Raw genomic sequence first — 21,228 nt, 5'->3', positions numbered from 1 at the left:
AATTAACTGTGAAATATTGTTCTGAATTAAGTCGTTGAATTAATAGAAAATTAATTGTTGGACTTAATTGCGTTTGACGAGCAAAAAAAAAAAAAAAATGGAAAATATAAAAATAAAAATGTAAATTAGGAATATTATAACAATCGTGTAAGTGAATATCCAGATTGTGAATTTTCAATTTTTTGAAAATTTTACATTTTATAAAATATACTTTTTTTAATTATTTCATTCCTTGAAGCAAACGATATATAAACGATCGAAATGTATAATAAAATATTGAGAATACGAACAAGTATAATTGTTCAAAATGAGAAAAAGGAGCTCTTTTTTTTTTCTATTTTACGACGTAATCACAAATGCTGTTTAGTTACACATGACAATTAATCGCATCTCGATCGCAGTATTTTCATATTTAAATAATTTATGCAGGAAGAAAAAAATTGCAAATGAAACAAGAGAGAGAAAGAGAGAGAGAGTCAAGAATTTAAATGAAACAAAAGTATTCTCATATTGGCGAATTAAATGATAATTAGAGTATCGTTCGATTTTAAATAAGATAATTTGTTTACGTCAAGAGATGTTAAACTGCAACAATTAATACATCATAGGAAACACAATTTCTCGTTCATTCTTTTCGCTACCCGAGATAATGTCAATATCATGCATGCTTCGTTATCTGATCTAATTATCATTCATGGTACATCACGTAAGGTACATACGCGTATCTTGTGGAATATACATATTGCTGATATTAAAGGCATATCGTGTAAAACGATCGACGTTACTTAGTAATTCATTAACGAGCGTGAGAGAAAAAACGGCGCGTGAATCGATGTTAAAAATTGCTTCGATCGCGCGCGCGGCTATAATCAATTAACTATTCATCACCGTGAATCGTGAGATCTGAGATTCGACAATTTTATTATTATTATTATTATTTCTTTATATATTTCTTTATATTTTTATGTAGAAAAAATCGCAGGGTTTGTATCACTCGTGAAAAATCATAACATGATTTTTCATTGTTGTTTTACATTGTGTTACATACGTTTCTGTTCACGAGTATTAATTTATTTTATTATACAATGACAGAAACGAATCGAGAAAATAATTAATTCGGAATAGATTATAATTTTGTATTCACTTTTAAAAATTATTCGAGACAATTTTATCAGAAAAATTAATAAATTAATTTGTAAGATACGTGTATAATTAAAATAAAACTAGTTATATTGAAAATTTTCATTTATATAAAATATAATTATTTAATATCGATTAGTGAAATCTGTTTTGAAACAGTATTTAAATATGACAGTGTTTTTAGAGAGATATCGTAATGTAAAAAAAAAGTTATTATTTTTTTCAATAATACGATTTCAAAACATTTTTGTCAGTACTAAAGATCATCAACGGGAATCTTGACACGTCTCTACAAATAAAAATTCATAAACACAATCGCTGTTTATCGCTGTCGAAGAAAGTATTTCAAGACCTATATTCGTATGACCTTTCTTCATCTCATAACAAAGCAGAATATCCGCCTAAAGTTTATCCATCTATTTTTCGAGCATCATGCGCATTAAATCCACTGCGATAACCTCGATCCATCTTATCCTATCCTGTGTTAAGAATATCCTCTCGTAAAATTCATCTATACGTATCTATATGTGTATGGTGTTTGAAAAGAAAAAGTGTTTTTTTAAAAAAAAATGCATAAATGTATCCAAGTTAAAACTATGAGATAAATTTTACATATACATCAAATGTTAAAAATATCTCCTTCTGATCCCCATTATTCTAAATAAATACAAAATAAATAACGATAAAAATAATTACGTATTGAAATCCAGAAATAAATTATTATAAACCAACAACTCGCGATAATCTTATAAAAATATTTATCAATACAATTCTAACCATATATATTAAATCTACGTGACAAACGTTTTGTATCTCAAACATAACCTCAACAAATATCTATTCCTATATCTATTCCATTCTACGTGATTATTCTTTAAAAAGTTAAATATATATTTCTCGAGAAGGATATCACGTTAAATTCATCTTACCATCGATAAAAAAATTCACCATGTATTCACAATGATCAACAAAATTTCTTTTTAAACTTACTTCATCCAACGAAGGTACCACATTTCGATCATCAATCAAAGTATCATCACGCGTACAACTATCGTTACAATGTTTATACATATTGTTAATCGTTTATTGCGCAACGACAACTCGTTATAAATTATTCTTGATATTATATAGCCTGGACCACGATATCGTGATAATTTTTTCCGCCATTCACACTGAGACGCGCATCACGCTCGCGCATTTTGACACTCGTGTGGGGGATCGCGTGCACGCATTGTTCCCTCGACAGTGATGAAATCGCGCGAGAAACATTGTCGAGAAGACGCAAGCGTTTCCGAATTCATGTGGACCGAGGTGTCACACGTAATTATAGACCTGTCCACGTATCTCACCCGGAATCGTGCCGCTTGTCTCGAGTCGAGCACTTCTCGTTTCACCGCCCACGCCTTTTTTCGAGTTTATCGGCACGAAGACTGATGAATGAACCCTTCACTATTCGTATATGATCCTGCGGCACCGCGGATATTACGAACGTTATCGTTAGTTGATGTTTACGTAAATGAATTTTTTTTTTTTTTTTTACGAGCATACGAGATAAATTAGAAACACTAAATAGAGATGTATTTTTTTTCTCACCTTTTAAATATTATAACGAACGTTTCACTTCAGACATTTTGTATATTTTTGCATATTATGCATATTATTCTTTACATTTTAACCCCCATTTAACTTTGTCATAATTGCAAAAACATATATACAGTTTAAATTATCATAATTTTTGTAGTCGTGTAACGGATAATGTTTCGATGATCAATAAGATTGAGATTTATAAATTTTATTTATAAGTTACGATTAAAATAACGCGGTTCATAAGTGGACAATTAGCATTGCTGATAATACGATTGCATATTTATTTCGTGGAGAATCTCATCTTATAGAATTTTCATTATCATTTGAATAAGAAAATCGTTTATCGAAAAAAACGTTTGTTGCTTCGATGTTACGAATATTTTATGAATCTATCATTTTTTAACGCATCGATTATAATAAGTAATATTTCACTGTAAAAAATTCCTCGTTTCATAACATTGTTCAATAGATATCGTGAACTTTGTCTTCGAGTTTTGTGCCACTTATTCTCAATAAGCATGACGTTTTACAAAATTTTTTTAGACAATTTTTTACTACGTATATAGAAACATAGTGAGAAACTTATAACTTATCACGAATGATGTCTTAATTTCAAAAAGGAACATCGGAGAAATAAATATTTCAGATTTCAAAAAAGTTTTTTATTATGAAGATGAATAATATGAAATTGGATAATAATTACGTATTATGAGCTCGAAATAAATTCGTTGAAATAAATTCATTAAAGTGATACGAAGATTTAAAATATGCATTTTAGAATAAATATTATTTTAACTATTTTTTTCGAAGATTATCACATTATTAAATAACGTATTAAATTATCAAATACATTTAATTATTAATAATATTAAATATTAATAATATAATGCATTTTTTATAATATATTGTATATAATTGTAATTTTATTGCAATTTAATATATGAATAATTTTGCACATTTATCTAATTTATATAATTTAATTATCATTCAATTTAATTTATATATATATATATAATACAATAGTTTTAATTCAATGTTATTATTTATTAAAAAGATTGTAGTTTCAGATTTAAATAATAAATTAATCGCATCGATAAATAAAATATTAATTATTTAATCTTCGATAGATTATATTTCGAATTAAATAGATTATATTTCTAATATATGTGTGTTTCAAGCTTTAGAAAGATAGATTCTTAATCGGTGGAATTTAAAATTTCCCAACATTGGAGTATAATTAAATAATATAATCGCATCACGCTATACAACTGGCTTGTGATTAGATTGTAACATTATTGTCGATTATCGGTGTAATTATACGTTACATTTTGCTTAAAGAAATTAAAAAAAAAAAAAAAAATCAGAATAATAAACGTATATATATTTAAGTTGCTAAAAGTCAAAGCAATTGACCTGTGTAACTTTTGCAATGCAAATTCGACGGAATTCGTAATTCAACGATCTTTGATGCAGCAGTTTATGAATTCGTTTAAATGAAATTATGTTTCATTTTGTAATACAAACATGAATATTAAATTATACTTTGAAATTTTAAATAAATATGATTTTTTTCCGTGATATATCCGTGGCTTATTCTACATATCATAATACGCATCCGTTTCTTTTGCGTGAAAATTAATCAGGAATCTTCTAAGTAAATCCAATTTTAATTTTAATCATTATCCTTATCTAAATTTTTAGAATCCTTCGTCTCACGTTTGTCTCCTTTGTTTTCACGTATTGCGTATTGCGAAAACAAGAATTCAAAAAAAAAAAAAAAAAAAAAAAAAGACGGTTCTAATCACTGACTAAATGAATCACCATATCCTCGAGAACAAATAATATTGTATCAATCGAGTGTCAATTAACGTATCATCTCGAACTACTTATTCCAAATCTATATGAAAATATCAAACAGCTATTTTATCCTAATAATTTTCAAAACTTAATTGGATCATTGTTATTTCACGTATCTGCCATTTGGATTTATATTTGAAATTTTAAAATTAATTTAAAATTTTAAATGAACATGTATGACGAATCTGAGAAAAAACAATTTATTCAAATTTTATTAAGATGCATCGAGATAAAGTAATTTATCTCAATTTATTTCAATTTCAAAAAGACACAAACGTAATATAAAGAGAGTTAATGATATTGATTCGACTACTTCGTTATATTATAAAGATGAAATTCGAATAACGCATTATTTCGATCAAAGCTTCGACTCAATTTATTGGACTCGAAGAATCGTATCTGAGAGGAACGCTAAATAATGCCATTCTAATAATTATATAACCTCCCGCCGATTAGATTATGGCTCTTATAAAGCATTATCAAGTCGTTTGCACGCAATATTTTGAAATACAACGAAAAAAGTAATGGTCACATTTGCGCCGTTAAGAATGGCTATATCCAGACTATCGTTTTTTTTTCTTTTTTTTTTTTTCTATATATATATATATATATATATTTCTCAAACTATCTTCATTATATTAGCATACACATTGGCATGTTTGAGACGTGACAAACAAGAACGAATGATCGATCAATGCATGACATACGCGACATGTAATTCATCGATACTACGTTATTACATCTATTCTAAATAAAAAAAAATGGCGATAAACAAGAAAAAAGAAAAAAGAAATGATAAATGATAAAATTAGCGAAATTGTTGAAAAATATAAATTTAATTCATTTGATCGATTTAACTTTGAAAATAAAACAAGAAGAAAAAGCAAAACGGACGTCATTAAAACATTACACGATTATTATACGATTCTAATGATCATTATTACCATATTATTTACTAAATAATACTATTTATCATTTTTTTTTTTTCAATTATCATCGCACACGCACGCATTCATATGTTCAGAAAGCGGCAGGCTAAAAGACGGGCGCCATTACAATATTTATATACGCGGCCGATTAGAGACGCGGTTTTCAACGATCGTTATTATTATCGTATTATTTACCAGCGGCGAGCAAAAGCCCGTGTGCTTGCCTGCACAGGTATGTATCTCGTTTCTGGTTATTGATCAGGGCATAATACACGGCGAGAGGCTACAGGCCCAGATACTATAATCCATGCAACGCGAGGCATTTATTATGCGCCGGGAGCGGAGAGATCGTAGAAATGTAAAGGCGGTCGATGAATATGGATGGAAAATATAGAAACGTTTCGATAACAAAGTCTGCCTCTGTGCAGTCATTCGATCTCTTCCATTCGAGTTTTTTCCCGCCTTTTTACTCCGATGAACGACGCGGAAAAATGCAGGGACGAACGCACTTGCCACGAACGCGGTTTGTTACGTAAAGAAAACGTTCTGCTCTTTCTTTTCTCTCTTTCGCTTTCTTTCTCTCTCTCTTTCTCTTTCTCTGTCTCTACTTTTTTCTCATTACTCTTTGTTCCTTTTTGTGTCATCTTTTCTTTCTTTCTCTCTTCCTTTTTTCCTACTTTTTTTGGCATGAACGTAACAGAAGAGGAAGATCGAAAAACGGATAACGTCACTGTTCGACTCCTCGAGGAATGTTCGAAAAATCGACGAGCAAGAAGAGGAAGAAAAAGAAGAAGGAATAATCTTTTCTTTCACGATTTCATCTCGGTTCTTGCTTATAACTACGAGACCATCTTCGAGTCTCGATTTAACGGGGCAACAACAAGAACCAATTGTTGACCCAATTCGTTTTTATTTGGACCTCGGCAAAGAGTCGCTTTCAGGGACTTAATAAACCGATATCCTTTACGCTCTCTTCCCGATAAAATCTATACTATATTGTGGGGAACGGAATAGACGTAGAATAGAATCGGAGAGAATTCGATTTATCTATCTTCACGTTCGATTTTCGATGGATCCCCGATTACGCAACGATACGTAAATGCAACAATGTGTATGCACCGAATGTTACTCGACACCATGCGTCCGCTGTTAATTATCATCCTATCTTCTCTCGAGATTATCGAGGTATTTTTGGCGTGAACCATGGAGTATGGCCATGGCAACACGCATCTAGAATCCGCGGATTATTCTTGGTAGCGGAATTTAACGCGGAAACGGGTCGTGTAATTGATTGGGAAGACGTGATCGATATAATGAAATTCGTATCGAGGAATTTCGGAGAGGATTTGTGGGGATATTTAGAACCTCTTTGAGAGGGAGAGAGAGAAAGAGAGGAAGGTTTACTTCGTTTTGCGATTAGAAGGTATTACAGCGAGGGGATATATAAAGTGGATGAGTCTCCGCATAGAAAGAGGGGAATATCGCGTGAAGTTTATGCGAAACTATTTTAACGTTAATGAGTTAATTTTAAATTGGGATAATTTTGTTATATTGTGATATCTTATTGATTCGGTTCACGAAAAATGGATTAAAGGAATCCGACAGTGCGACAGTGAATTTAGAACTGTCGAGTTTCTTAAATACTTGTGAGTGTTAATAGCTTGTTGTAGCTATTTTTATAGAAGATAAGTTTTTATCCGAGTAATTATTCAACTCAGTTTTGACTTTCAAACGACTCGTAGTATGTATCACGTCGACTAATCCAAGAAAATGTTCCGTCTTTCGCATAAATTTCCACCATTGTCATTCCAGTAGCATCCCAAAAAAATTCATTAATCACTTCACGAATGATATATACGTAATATGAATTTCATTTACAAGTCACGTATAAAAATATCCTCGACTAAAATTATCCGTTTTAATAATCGAATACAAAAATCAAAAGTGATATTCAAATTTTCACGAATAAAATAAACAAGATTTATCCCATATATATATATATATTTATTTATATATAATGTAAATTTTTGTCAAACTTTCAAATTTTTTTATCAAACTTTCCATTTATTTTCACTTCGCGTAAATTGGAGTCTATTCTCTATCACACTTTCATCATTGAGATCACTTTTGATCGCTCGTCAATCATTGTCTTTACACAAATAAATTTCTCGATCGATGAATTCCACTTTTATAACTCTATTTAATTTCATCTTCCTTCGATTTTCATATTTATTTTCGATATCAAAATTCAGGAACCAACAACTGTATAAAGTAGACGGAACGAGTAGATTCAATCGGAACGAGAAAAAGTCTGGGATAATTCCACATTCTCTTCCTTTGTTTCCACTTTGACCAACGTGTAATACATGTACGATCTCGTTAAAATAGCTTCTCCATCCCTTCTATCTATCTATCCCCAAGGAAACGTTTTAACAGGCAAATTCTCTCACACGGCGAAGAAAAACCGACGAATTGTCTCGCCTAACAGAAAGGGTTAATGGCACGAAAATAATTATTTCACGAGCCATCGAATAACGGCCCGTTTCCTTTTTATTCTTCTGGAATTTCTATTTTCGAATCTCTGTTGTTCCTCGCGCACTCGAAAACTTTGCTTCCCTCCTCACAATGTGCGTGGCCCAAAGTACGCGCGCAGCGAAACACGCTTTGGCCATCTCTATTCTGATATCATTCCACGTGAAACAACACAGCCGCGGACTTCTGGAAGATGGATGCTGTTTAATTCTCGGAATTTGGCTGCATGTAAGAACAAGAGCGGGCATTGTGAGCTCGGTGAGACAATGTAACGTTGACAGCCGCGTTTTATTTCGGGAGATAGTTAATCCAACTCGCGACTCTTGAAACGTGAAATTCAATGCTAGAGGAGTTTTTGCGTTCGTAGAGACATTCGTTGCCCGGACGATATTTCGCAACAAAGCAGAATGGAAGCTTGAAAATAATTTTTATCGTGCAATTTTATCGATATAGATGGATAATTTTAAAATAAGTAATCGGTATAAAATAAAAATAAATAAATTATGGAATCATAATTACATATTATCGTATTATTCGAGGATAATTATTCGTAGAAATTCGATAAAATTTAAAAAAAAAATCGCCTCGATGAATAATTCAAACGATGATTCTTCAAAATTTTCTCCTCTAATCGTAAGATGATTATCACATTGAACGCGTTAAAGATAACACTACGAGATATCGAGACTCCCAAGATAAGATCCCGAGAATAATTTCAATAATAAATCGAGTACCAGATACTAATCGAAGGGGGTAGTTAAAATATCGAAAGCATCGAAGGCAACGAGACAGCGAAACGGTTCAAAAAAAAAAAAAGAAAACAGAAGAAAAGAAAAAAAGGCTTCGAATCATCGCCATATATTCCAGGAAAACTCGGGCGCAAAGGGTTGTCCCAAATGGGTCCACGATAAAAATACCATTACGCCGATTTTAATTAAGGACACGATGAAAGATTTATCCCCGTCCCATCGGCGACCCCTCACGGTTCCGGTTTAGCTGTTTATGCAAACCACCGACTTCACCCTTTGATGTCGTGTTGCGCGTTTCCAGGCCTGGCACTTTCGATCTCGAGCCTACTACCGATTTCACAACCCACCTATCCACCGACCGAAAAGATGGAAAATTGAAACGAACCTCCCCCCTTCGATGCCTCACCGATTACAAACATAGAAAACCGACCTCGAATCCACTCACTCGTTCCCTCACTTCTCCAATCACGTTTGGGACATATCTGTCACCCTGCCCCCTCCGTCTACGGAGGCCGTCTCGGGACCGTTTCTTTCCCATGCAAAAGAAACCGTTCCCAACCCAGGGCCGAGGGTGGATAACCGTAATCCGGTCACGTTCCACAGAGAGAACGACTTTGTTTCCCAGGAAAATTTTCCTCTCTGGACAAGTGGAGACGCGAGTGGAAGAAAACGAGAGAGGAACCGGCGAAAGGAACCGTCAAGTGGCCGGGCTCGGGAGGAAAGACGAAATCTGCGTTCGAGATTTTCGAGAAGGGAAGAAGAGGGTCGAGTTTAGGATACACGACGGAGGAAAGAGAGACGGTCGGTAAATGGAAACTGGAGGAAGAGGGTAGAGGGTAGGGTAGGACGAGGGAGAGAAAGAGAGAGAAAGGCAAGGGAGGGTCACTGGGTCAGACGCGTTGCAATGCTTCCCTCTCTTTCTCTGCCACCCTCCTTCCGATTCTCTCCCTCGCGCCTCGTTCATTCTCTCTCTCTCTCTCTCCCCGATCCGCCACTCTCTGTTGCATGAGATCTCCTTCTCTTTCGCCGGGAACACATGGCCCCATGCGTGTGCACACGGGCTGTCTGGCAGCCGCGGAACACGCACGCACGCACGTACACACGCGAACACGCGCTGACGTTATCGCTCGAGCGTTGCACAGATTACGTTACCGTGGCGTTTACGACGCTGCGGTTTGGACGTTTCGATTGGGTCGCCCGTTCGAATTTTTCGTCCCTCGAAGGGAAATTTGGAAGGGAGGGGATGAATGGTCGATCGAGCGTCCATCGAGCGGACACGCGGCTATCGTCGATTCGAGAGGAGGTGACAGTAGAGAGTAGTGGTGACGAGCACTGTCGCACCGGTATCGTTGTCGGTCACGTGCTCGTCTGCGTCTCACTCACCTGCCAAGCGTGCTCATATCATCCTGCTCGCGCGCTGGTAGCCCCGACTACCCCGAACCTCGACTTCCTCGTGGCACTTGTCACGTAATTAACGAGATACGTATTATGTGTATATTTGACACCCCCGCACAGAACCGGCACTTGAACGAGAAGCAACGATCCGAGGCTTGAGATGCGAGCGTGTCGGACGTGGCGCGGATCCACCGTTCCAAGGAGCACTCGATGCAACCAAATTCGGCGGACGTTATTACGTTTCACTCGTCCACGATCTACACAATCGTGAACAATCGTCGTACATATATACGTGGAACACCAGACGTCTTCGAAGAATCGTGTACACCGGCTGGTCCCAACCGAACCAAGGGGTTCACGTCATGGTCCTCGGTCCTGCGGCGGATGTTCCGTCGCGACGTTGGTCACCGATCTCACTCACAGGAAGACAGCAAGATCGATGTAGCTCCGGAGGGAGCGCGCGCGCGCACACACGCACGCACGATTGGAAATCCAGTTGTGCCGAGATCCTTCCGGTTGTAGAAGGCGAGGAGGAAGAGGAAGAGGAGAGGAGGAGGAGGAAGAAGAAAGGGGGAAAAAAGGAAAAGAAAAAGAAAGAACGGAGGAAATAGGGAACGATTGTCGACGCGTGTCGAGCAAGTTTCGACGAGCGAAAACACCGACGCTCCGTAATCGCGGTTACGACACTATCGCGAACGCGCGAGAACGCGTCGACGACGACGAGGACGACGCGGACACGACGATGCAGGCAGCCACGAGCAGCAGCGGTAGCAGTAGCCGTAGTAGCGGTAGCAGCAGTAGGCCGCGAGGGCGAGCGGACGGTCGCGTAGCCGTGAGCGTGCGAGAGAGAGGAGGCGAGCGAGAGTCAGTGGTGGAAGAAACCCCCCCTCGAGCAGCGGGCATACAATGGGAATAATCACCGCGTCTCGGAGCGTCGGCTGACTGACTGAAGCCCCCGAGGACCGAACGGGATGAGATTCGGAGGCGCTGCCTCTGGTGGCGGCCGGTGCGGCGCGCCGCGCCACTCCGCGCCGCTTCGGCGCCCGCGCTAACCCACTCTCGCCTCCCCGCTACTGTTCGAGCTGTGCTGGTCTTTTCTCTCGGTCTCCCGCGCTCCTTCCCTCTTCCTTTTGCCTTTGTTAGCCGCCTCGCTTCCTCCTCGTCGCGCTCGCTCGCGGAGCCGGCTGCCCCTTCCTTCCTCCACGCGCGCTACTCACGATCGCTCGTCGACGCGTACCGCTCCGTCTCCGTCCAATGTACGGGATGCGCGTTCCCGGCCTCTCGCTCGCCCGCTTCTCCCTCTCTCTGTCGCTCCGCCGCTTCTTCGTTCCGCGTCTCGGTCGCTCAGCGGCGGTGCGCGGCCGCCGCGGCGGTGGCGGCGGCGGCGGGTTCTCCCGGCCGCCACGCCCCTTTACGGGCCGAACGACCCGCCCTCTTCCTCCGACACCCACGCGAACGCGCGCGCTCTGCCCGACACTGCCAGGGCCACCACCACCGCGTCGTCGTCGACGTCGTCGTCGTCGTTGTCGTCGTCGTCGTCGTCGTCCTCGCTCGCGTCCTCGTCCTCGTCCTCGTCTACGCCTTCGTTTCTGCCTTCCGTCGTCGACGTACGCTTTCGCTCGTCGTTGTCGCGGTCTTCGTCGTCTTCGTGTTGCGCCGTTGTCGCCAGGATCTCGCTCCGTTCACCTGTGCACGCCCGCCGATATCCACCCCCTCCAACCTTGTTGCCCGTTGTCCTTACCTAGGCCGCGTAACGAGAAGATCCCCTCCGCCCCTTTTCGAGGACACGGTCGTCGAGTTGGGCGTGTAGTTGTAGTAGTAGTAGTAATAGTAGTAGTAGTAGTAGTAGTAGTAATAGTAGTAGTGGTGGTAGTGGTAGTAGCGACGTGGATGGGCAGAATCGTGTACTGTCGTGTTGCTTTTTCCGCCTTTTTTTTTATTATTTTCCTTCTTTTCGCTTTATTTCTCTCTCTCGTCGTCTTCCACCCAGAGCTTTCGCGGAGAACGGAAGAGACGAGGAGCTGAGTCACGTGACGCGCGAGGATACCGAAGGTTGACGACGTAACGCGTGTCTTTTTAACGGCAGTTTGTCGGACTGATTACTTACTCCACGTTGATATTGTTCCAGTTGGCTGTAAGTTTGTGATTTACGACGAAATTCTATCGCGCGGCTGCAGTGCATACGTTTCGCCATTTCAGATGTCTCTAATTCGCACGAGAGATTGATACTTAGCTTCGAATTTTTTCGAATTTCGAAGTGAACGGATATTGCCCATCTTACTTTTTATATCTAATCGGTCTCGACTAATATATCAACTAATATATAATATTTATATATAAATAAAATAAATGCACGCGGACACATTATACATCGAATATTGAAAATAATTTTCCCAATAACTCGTGCACGATTTCCACGGTTGGATACGAACCGATGGTTGATCGTGGAGCCAGCTATCAATCGGCTATCCCCTTCGATGATCCGTGGGGCGGCGAATGCGAGCGCGGTGATTCGACTGGCGGTCGAATCCCGTCGGATCAGGTGCGGTGTGCTGCGCATTGTCTATTGTTTCGGACGGAGGCGGCGGTCGCGGCACAACCCCCGGCCGCCGGCGACGGGTCTACGACGGGGACGTGGAGGTGGTTGGAAGCCGACCAATGGGAGGCGAGGCACACCCGCGCAAATCACAATGCTTATTGTTGTCGCCGAGCTGTCCGCCCACATCCCTGGATCGCTTCTTCCACCTCCGCCCGGCGCCAACTCCTGCAGCTCGGTCAGGTAGAAATCTCTGCAGGTGCGCCGTTCGCGCCATTGCTCCGTTTCGCGCTCATCCGTCAATTCTCTTTGGAAAATATTTCTCGATCGCGACGTGGAGAAAATCTTTCGCTTATTTTACGAATTATGCGCTCCTTGTACGTAATATGCTGTAATAATTCACGTATTTTTTTTTTTACTAAAATTCGACGTTATCATTTGCCAATAATTTTTGCAGTTAATCTATTACTGGTGTATTAAAATTAAAATTGTTGATGAGCTTCGAAGAATCGATCGATGATCAACTAGATATTCGAGGTTTGAAATGAGATATTAATTTAATCTTCGAATTACTTGGAATGTCGAGGAACTGCAATCTCTTGCATAATACACAGAATTACCAATTATTAGCCATACAATTAATAAATTAGATCAATTTATTCTAAAACTAAGATTCTATTTCTATTCTACTGTTTCTTGAGACGTTAAATAAAATATAATAATGTAAAATATTGATCTACTTTAGATATTAACTTCTTCCAGACCAAAACGAAATTACCCAAAATCGGTCAACTTTGACAAAAATCGAAAATCTCGATTTCGCCGATTTCAAATTCGCGAGTCCTCCTTCTTCTACGAATCCAATCGAAATAAAAAAAAAAAGAAATCTACCAATTTTCCCACGTCTATCCCCCGAAATCCACAATTCAAATCCGCGTCCACGAAATCCTCGAGCTCAAAGCCTACGTGCGTGAGAGGAAGCAAAGCTGGGGGCGAGAGAGGGGCTCCTTGGTTCTCTCGCCGCCGCCGCCGCCGCCGCCAGTTTCAGCCGAGTCTCGTTCGATCCCCTCTCCCTCTCCAGGTTGCATTTGCCTTCGTCGTGTCAGATGGAATATCCTGTCTCGTCTCCATCGCGCACGCACAGGTACATACACCCCTCCCTCTTCGTATGTACCGCTCGTTCTATGTCGGAGGAGATCGTAGAGCGCCCATCCTCCCTCCTCCTCGTGCCACCCTCGCTGTTCCTCCACCGCGGCGGTGAGAGGAATGGACGAGAATGGCGTCGGCGCGCATCCCTTTCATGTCCTCCGCAAAACCCATTCCCCCCTCTTCTCTTAGCTGCTGCTCGTCCTCCGCACCAATGCACCCTTGACTTGCGCCCCTTACCATCCCCACCGTCACGCTGAACAGAACGAGCACGTACACACGCGTGTGCCACGAAAACGCGCACACATATTTTCCTGGAAATATTGGCGAATCTCGCGCGCGATGCTACGCGTTTCGCTCTCTCTCTCTCTACGTACCTCTATGCACGTTCTCCTCCTCCTCCTCGCACGTCTCTCGTGCACGTGCACCAACCAAGGGAGCCAAGGTTCGTCGTCCACTTCGTGGATGCACCCTTTTTATCGAAGGCCACAAAACACACAAGCGATGCGCTTTTTCCTCGGGGAGGGGAGGAGGGACCACTACCTGCACGCCTCCCCCTCACCCAAAATGCGGTCCTCGAACCGTTTTGCGAACATTATCCCGATTCAGAGCGCTGAACGCCGCACTCGAGACGCGCATACACGCGGATTCCCTTCGAGTGAAAGAGCGGGCCGACTATATTTTTTGTTTTTTTTTTTATTTTTACGCTAATGGTGTTTTCTTTTTCTCGCGTGATGGAGCGGTCACGCAAGAACGTGAGAAGAAAAAGAGGAGGAGGAATATTCGATTGGTTTTTCGATTAAGAAGTTTTAATCGTCGCTGGATCTCGTATCTCGAACAGGGATTCGTTCGTATTATAGAGAATACATTCCGTTTTATTGTCTCGTTAAAATGCGAATTTTCCATCGAGCCGATTTCCCGAACCCGGCAAGAATCGCCGTTTCCTGTTCCACTTACTAAATGGAGGCTTCGCTATTTCCGTGCTGTAATATCGCACGTGAATATCGTCGTTTTACCGGATTGCGCCACCTACTTAATTACCACGACAACCGTTTTACGACGTGAAATATCTTTTTCTGATGCGAGCGTGCGAACGTTTTATATGCTCCGCGACGCGGTTGTACGTATCTAATTGAGATTTTTATTGCGATTAGCGGACGATGCGCGCCCATCAAGGAAACCTATATCGTCGTTCAACGGAGAAATGGACACCAAGGAATGCAGCTTTCTTATATTTATCTTGTTCATTAAATCGAATATTCGTTGAAAATTCTTTCATCGTGAAAACAGATTCTGCCTAAGATTATTTTTAAACGGTACGAATAATATTTATCTTAAGTAGTGAGAGATAATGGATATCGTGGAACGCGATATTTTTCTTCTTATTTTTTTATTTCGCTATATTTTTCGAATAAATAAAAAAAAAATAAGTTTCTATTTCTACATAAGCAAATATATTAAGTAGATTAGACGCAGTTAGTGGTCAGACAACTGAGAGGAGAAGTACGACGATTGCTATCTTCTTCAAATATCTTAGAAATGAAAATAAAAGTAACTTGCAAATAATTCGAATAGTAGTTTTATATTAAAATATAATCATTGTCGTACAAGAGTACTAAAATATTTGTACAAGATTCTTTCTACAAAAGTGAAGAATTATATTATATAAAAGGAAAGACCTTTGCAAATTATCTTTGTCTAAAAACAAATATCCATTTTATTCGAATATTATTCACGTCGATGACAACACCAGGCGATAAATGATTGCCAGCCTTCGCAAATTCATTGCCAGAATTAAGGCGTATTTGAAAGTATTCATGCCTATCCTTTATAATCCGTTTCATGATTAATATTTGCTTTCGAAATACTGTACGCAACACGAAAACCGGAGAATATAAATAAGCAAAATCTTGCTAATTCAATTAAATTATACCTACATCCCGAATATATTCCCGTTCTTTGCACGATATCGATTTATATATCATTAAAATTACAGAAATACAATTTAATTTTTCTATTCATAATTTCCTCTCCACACGAGATCGATACAAATCTATCTAAAGACGATATTCCATTCCCTGGACGAATAACTCCGCGATAAATCAACGCGCTAACAATCCAATTTTAATCCTCTCGGTTGTCCACCCGTTCATCATCCCCGACAAAGACGTCCATTCGGCTTCCAGACGACATTATCACCGCAATAAGGCAGGACAAAGTGGCAGCGCAAAGTTGTGTCGGCGGTGTACAAGCGGAAACGGGTTCTAAATTTCCCCTCGGAAAGAGAATCGAGGGGAGGCCGTTGTTTTGCCGTTTTAGAACATCCTCCGCAGCGCGCAACGATTCGTTTCGCCGTGGGTGGAGGACGGGTGGGTGATCGTTACGCGTTGCACCGTATTAACCGAGCGGTGGGATACCATTCTATTCCGGTAACCGGGAGCAGAAGACAAGAACAATGAGGGTTCCGAGCCTCCCCGTGCATTCGCTTCGTGCGTGCATCCTCCAACTCGTATAGTGGGTGTAGAAGCGAGAGGGGGCGAGATTTATGCACGACGACGACGACGACGACGACAACGGCGTCGGCGGCGGCGGCGTCGGGACGTTTTGCTCCGGACGTCGACGACGAGCAGCACGAAAACCACGATGTTTTGGAGGAGAACGCAACGATGGCAACGATGGAAGGAGAGGAAGAAGGGGAGAAGAAAGAGGAGGAGGACGACTATGACGAAGAAGAAGAAGAAGAAGAAGAGGACCAAGAAGACGAGCGACGAGCCGACAAGTCGTGGCCGCTTGTGAATGAACATTGGCTCGCGACCGTTTCCGGCGTTCTCTCTCTCTTTCTCTTCCTCTCAACCCCTGTAATCTCCTCTCCGTCTCGCTTTGTCCGGCCACGTCCGCCTTCGTCCCTTCTTCGGGTTCTCTCTCTCCCTCTCCTACCGCTCTAGCGTCCTCCGCTTCTGTTCTCAATGAATGAGAGTCGCCGAGATTCTCCCGCGATCCCGACGACGGAGAAGGAGGAGGAGAGGACACGTTCGGAGGAATCTTGGGGAGCGACGGAGAGAGAATGAAAGGGAGCGAAAGAGGGAGAAGGAGAGGGACCGTTAGCCTTAAGCGAAACGGTTGCAACGGAGGCCTGCGACGAATTTAGAACAGGAACCGAAAGAGAGCGAAGGAGGATAGAGAGGGAGGGAGGAGAGAGAGTCTCGTTTTTCATTTTATTTTATTTTATTTCATCTCTCTTTCCTCTTTTCTTTCTTTCTTTTACCATCTCTTATTCTTCTTCCTTGCCGCTTTGTTGCTCCCATTATTAATATATCGCTGTTGCCGCGCGTGACCGGCCGGATCGTTTCTGATCTTTCTTTTTTTCACCTTCTTCTTCTTCTTCTTGTTGAGAGAGGAGAGTCGTGCTCTTCCTATTACGCCCTGCCTCCCTTCTTCTTCGCGCGAGCATCACCCCCGCCCGGACCATCCATCCGGTGATGCGAGTCTCGCTGATTATAAATAGTAACCTTTGTCGGACGCTTTTCTTTGGACCTCTATCGTTTCATCGTCGTTGTCTCCATCGCATTCGCACCCACCTTCGTACACGTATAATATATTCATTTTGAGGACAGAATTTAACGAGAAGGAAATCCATTCGTATGAAAGAGTTTGTCAAAAGAATTATACAATTTGTCGATAAATTTAGCACTCGTTTGCAATTTGGAAGTAGGAAAGAAGAGAAAGGACACAAGAAGCATCTCTCGAAAGAGTGGAAAAGAATCTTCTTCATCTCCACGATTAAAATAACGTTTGTTCGCGTAAACGAAATTTCGCCGAGGTGACGGATGATCGGGAAATATAAAAATCGAACGCAATAACCGCGTCCATAGTGGAACGGGTGCGTGGGCGTTGCATAGCTGCAATCCGCGAACCACGACCGCCTGCATTATCGCGGAAAAGAGACTGGCGGCCCTCGAAGGCCGATGATCGATCACTTTACTCGTGAGATTCGCGTGGTGTGAGATCGAGTAGGCGCGTGTGTACTACCTGACGCTTGATTGACAGCAATTTCGTAAGATACGGCCAGCCTCCAAGGAATCTGGAACGTATTAATTGGAATAAAACGACCGGTGTCGCGTGTATTTCGCATTAGAGTAAGAGTTGTTTATTTAAAATATAGATTTCCTGTTAGTCTTTATTATTAGAATTTCCACCTCCAGTAAGAAAGTGTATATTTTGGAGGGAATATTTATACGAATATCTCTTTTTTTTTCAATATTCAGATTAGATCGAAGTTTTTCTCCTCTTTTCTTTCTTTCTTTCTTTTTTTTTGTCATTGGAATTTTGCGATTAAATTAATCGTCGCGATACGAAGTGGAGGTGCTCTGCTTTTGGAATATCATTCTTTGATCATTGACAAAGTCGCGGATGGATACGTAGGTTTAGGTTAGGATAAGTGTGTTTAGAAACTGGTTCGAGGTAAGCCCGGTTTGATCCGTCATGTGAAATTTGCTTGGAAATCGGAATACGTTGAGTTATTAGAATAAGAAGTTCGATAATATACATATATGCAAGAATGAATGTTTCTGAAACCAACACCTGTATCGATAATGATATTATAATGCGATTGATCAACATATTCGTTAGCTTGAATTCTTGTCTCGCGTCTAATTTTTATTTATTTATTTATTTTTTCCCTCTCCCCTCCCCGATTATCGTATGCAGTCCTTCTTGCATAATAATCTGACTTCGATAAATAATTTATTCCAACATTATCCGACTTCGCTTTACCACCATCATATTTCCACCAAATCCCATTCCCAAATCCTTACTCACAACAGCTGACTCACGAGTGACTCGTGAAAGAACGAATAATAAGAAAATACAGGAATAAATTTGCAAAAATTTTCTTATTCCCCTCAACCTGTAAATCTCTAAGTCTAAATATTTTCTCGCTCGTATGATTTGCACAAGGCGACTTTCCTCCCCTCCTCGTGGGCATCCAGCGTGGAAAGAAGGCGATACCGAGGAATATCGAAGCCAGAGCTCCGTCCAAGCAGCGAGAGATTGGAAGTCGGGGAGCAAAGAACCTTCTGTTCCGACTCTTCTCGTTCCAAGTGCATGCGTATCATTGTTTCGCCGCCACGCATTCCCCTACTTCAATAGCTCGTTTAATCGCGACACACGAAGCGGGCAGCGGCACAGTGTAGCGCTTACAGAAAATCAGATCGAGCGGAGACTGGACCCTTTGTTCGATCGTACGCATCCGTTCTCACAGGCGATCTCACTCGGGCCGAAGCATGAAACGCCGCTTTAGCGAGTCGGTAGCGCTGAAGTGGAGGATTTTATTGTTCGTTTATTAATAACGGAGCGCGATGTCCCAACGCGAGGCGGGGCCATATGCTTAGATAAAACGGATCTCGCGGAATGCGAGATGCAAAACAGAAGATGCACGCTTCTCTCGAGGATAGTACGGGTACTTTGTGAGCGCAGATAGACGTTCCACGAGACATCTTGAAACGTCCATTATAAGTCTCTGAACGCCTTATGATTTAATCTAAACGAACGGGTTATAATATACGTTCGGTATAATTGGAAGATGTTACCAACAGTCGACACGACTGACTTTACGTTAGCTCGTTAAACTTTGTTTCAACGTGTTCACAAAACTCGAAAAAATTTTAACGACACGCCGTTTTCAGCTCCCTGTATCTTACGTTACATGTATAAAAATTATACATTTATTTACTTTCGAAGAAATGAACTTTGAATAAGTAAAGAAAAAAGTATCTTTTCTTATTTAAATAAAAGATCAATCTAGTTGCGATCAAGATTCGTCAAGATCAACAGCTACTTCATAAAGAAACTTTGACGCTCTGCGATTCTGAAGCCGCCTTTTTATATATAATCGTTGTTCGTTTCTCTGGCCGGACAATGAATGGCGTCTCGCTCACGTCGATACGAAATTACGATACGACACGTTGGAGCGTGCGAATGTGTGGCCGGGGAGCGTAGAAGGAATCCACGGCTGCGATTTATCTCGATTGGTCCCGGCCCTCTTGTAACCTTGCGTTCTATCTGGCCGTGAAGCTCGAGCATCCGAGACGATGCGCGTGTTTTACGTCATTGCGCGCAGGAGACAGCGATTGGAAAGTAAATTAGCGTAAAGTGTTAAGGGTGATGGTGGTTTTTCGCGAATTATCGCAATAATTAAATTATTCGTATCGACATTGTTGGTGTACAAAGTTGTAGGAAAGAATCGATCGAGAGAATTTTTCTTTTATTTTTTTTATAAAGCAACGTATCGTGAGAAAATTGTCCACTTGTCGTATTGAAAGTTGGCTCAAAGCGATATTTACAATAAATTCGATATCAAGCGGAAATTCAAAGGATTGAAATTACGCAATAGATCCTCATTTACCTATCAATAGGTATATATATATATATTAATGTCAGTAATCGTAACTAAACAGTATCTATTCAAACATCATTTAAATGCCAATGTATACATATCATTCTAAATATTCGATGACGATGAACTGTTTATGAATCTAATAGGTATATCTGGGAGAAGAGAAAACACTGTTTCGAGGTTTATATACACGTTTCCTTTCATTTAACTTTCATTTAATCTTTTGAATAACCTTCTGTAACAATATCATACACTGATCCCAACCAATTCGAACACGCTAGGTTTTAAAATTATCCGAGCACATGCACGGAATCACGATATATATACACGAACCAAACAAAAAAAACGTACTTCCTTGAAAAAAAGAAATATTTCCCAACCGAACGCCAAATCCCCCCTGAAACACAATGTCAATACGATCTCTGGTAAAAGACAAAGAAAGAAACAGCATTCCAAGAAGTTTTCCTCTCGTGCAAAGACAAAAGAAATATCGGTTCGGATAAAAAACGCCGTATCCGCAACCGACACACGCGCGCGCGGTGCACGCGCAATTAAAGCGGCGTGGCCCGCACAGTGCGGATCACTGTTCTCAGCGCGCTCATGAATGAACCCGGCGGGCCGCCGGTGAGTCAGTGTGGAAAGAATGGCGAGGATATTTCATAAAGGCGAGCCGAGAAAGCTACACGGCGCTCGGGCGAGAACGGTTACCGGCCCGCTCGTTCCTCGCCTCGAAGAGGATGCCGCTTCTCTCTCTCCTGCACGCGGCTATTATTACATCGTCTCGGCCTCTCGTCCTCATCCTCCGCCCTCGATTCTTTGCGAAACCGTTTCTCGAGATCGGCTAGTGAAAAACAATAAGCAGTTTGTACGCGCGTCCTCCCCTCCCTGCCCCAACGATGCGGGGAAGCGGTTCGATGCGGTATCCGGATTCGAGCCGCGGACTGAATCGCCGCCTTTGTGGTT

At 40.9% G+C, this 21,228-nt stretch overlaps 1 protein-coding gene across 7 annotated transcripts in view; it reads right to left on the bottom strand.

Annotated features, from left to right (window-relative positions):
- The window catches only part of LOC107993726 (transcription factor Sox-13), a 188,025-nt gene that overhangs the window by 70,992 nt on the left and 95,805 nt on the right, over positions 1-21,228 (bottom strand). Inside the window, exon 1 of one of the 7 annotated variants that reach the window (XM_062076317.1) lies at positions 10,178-11,647. The exons of 5 other annotated variants lie outside the window; for them this stretch is intronic. In XM_062076317.1, coding sequence (XP_061932301.1) covers positions 10,178-10,194 — 17 coding nt within the window. In that variant the 5' untranslated portion in view covers positions 10,195-11,647. Of the gene's footprint in view, positions 1-2,130; positions 2,169-10,177; positions 11,648-21,228 lie in introns of those variants that run through there. One more of the 7 variants, XM_062076316.1, reaches the window with a different exon arrangement.

This window comes from Apis cerana, linkage group LG6 (genome assembly GCF_029169275.1).
Source record: "Apis cerana isolate GH-2021 linkage group LG6, AcerK_1.0, whole genome shotgun sequence".
In the NCBI taxonomy this organism is placed as follows: Eukaryota; Metazoa; Arthropoda; class Insecta; order Hymenoptera; family Apidae; genus Apis; species Apis cerana.
Note: the sequence above shows the minus strand (reverse complement) of the source record. Positions and strands in the feature narration are given on the sequence as shown.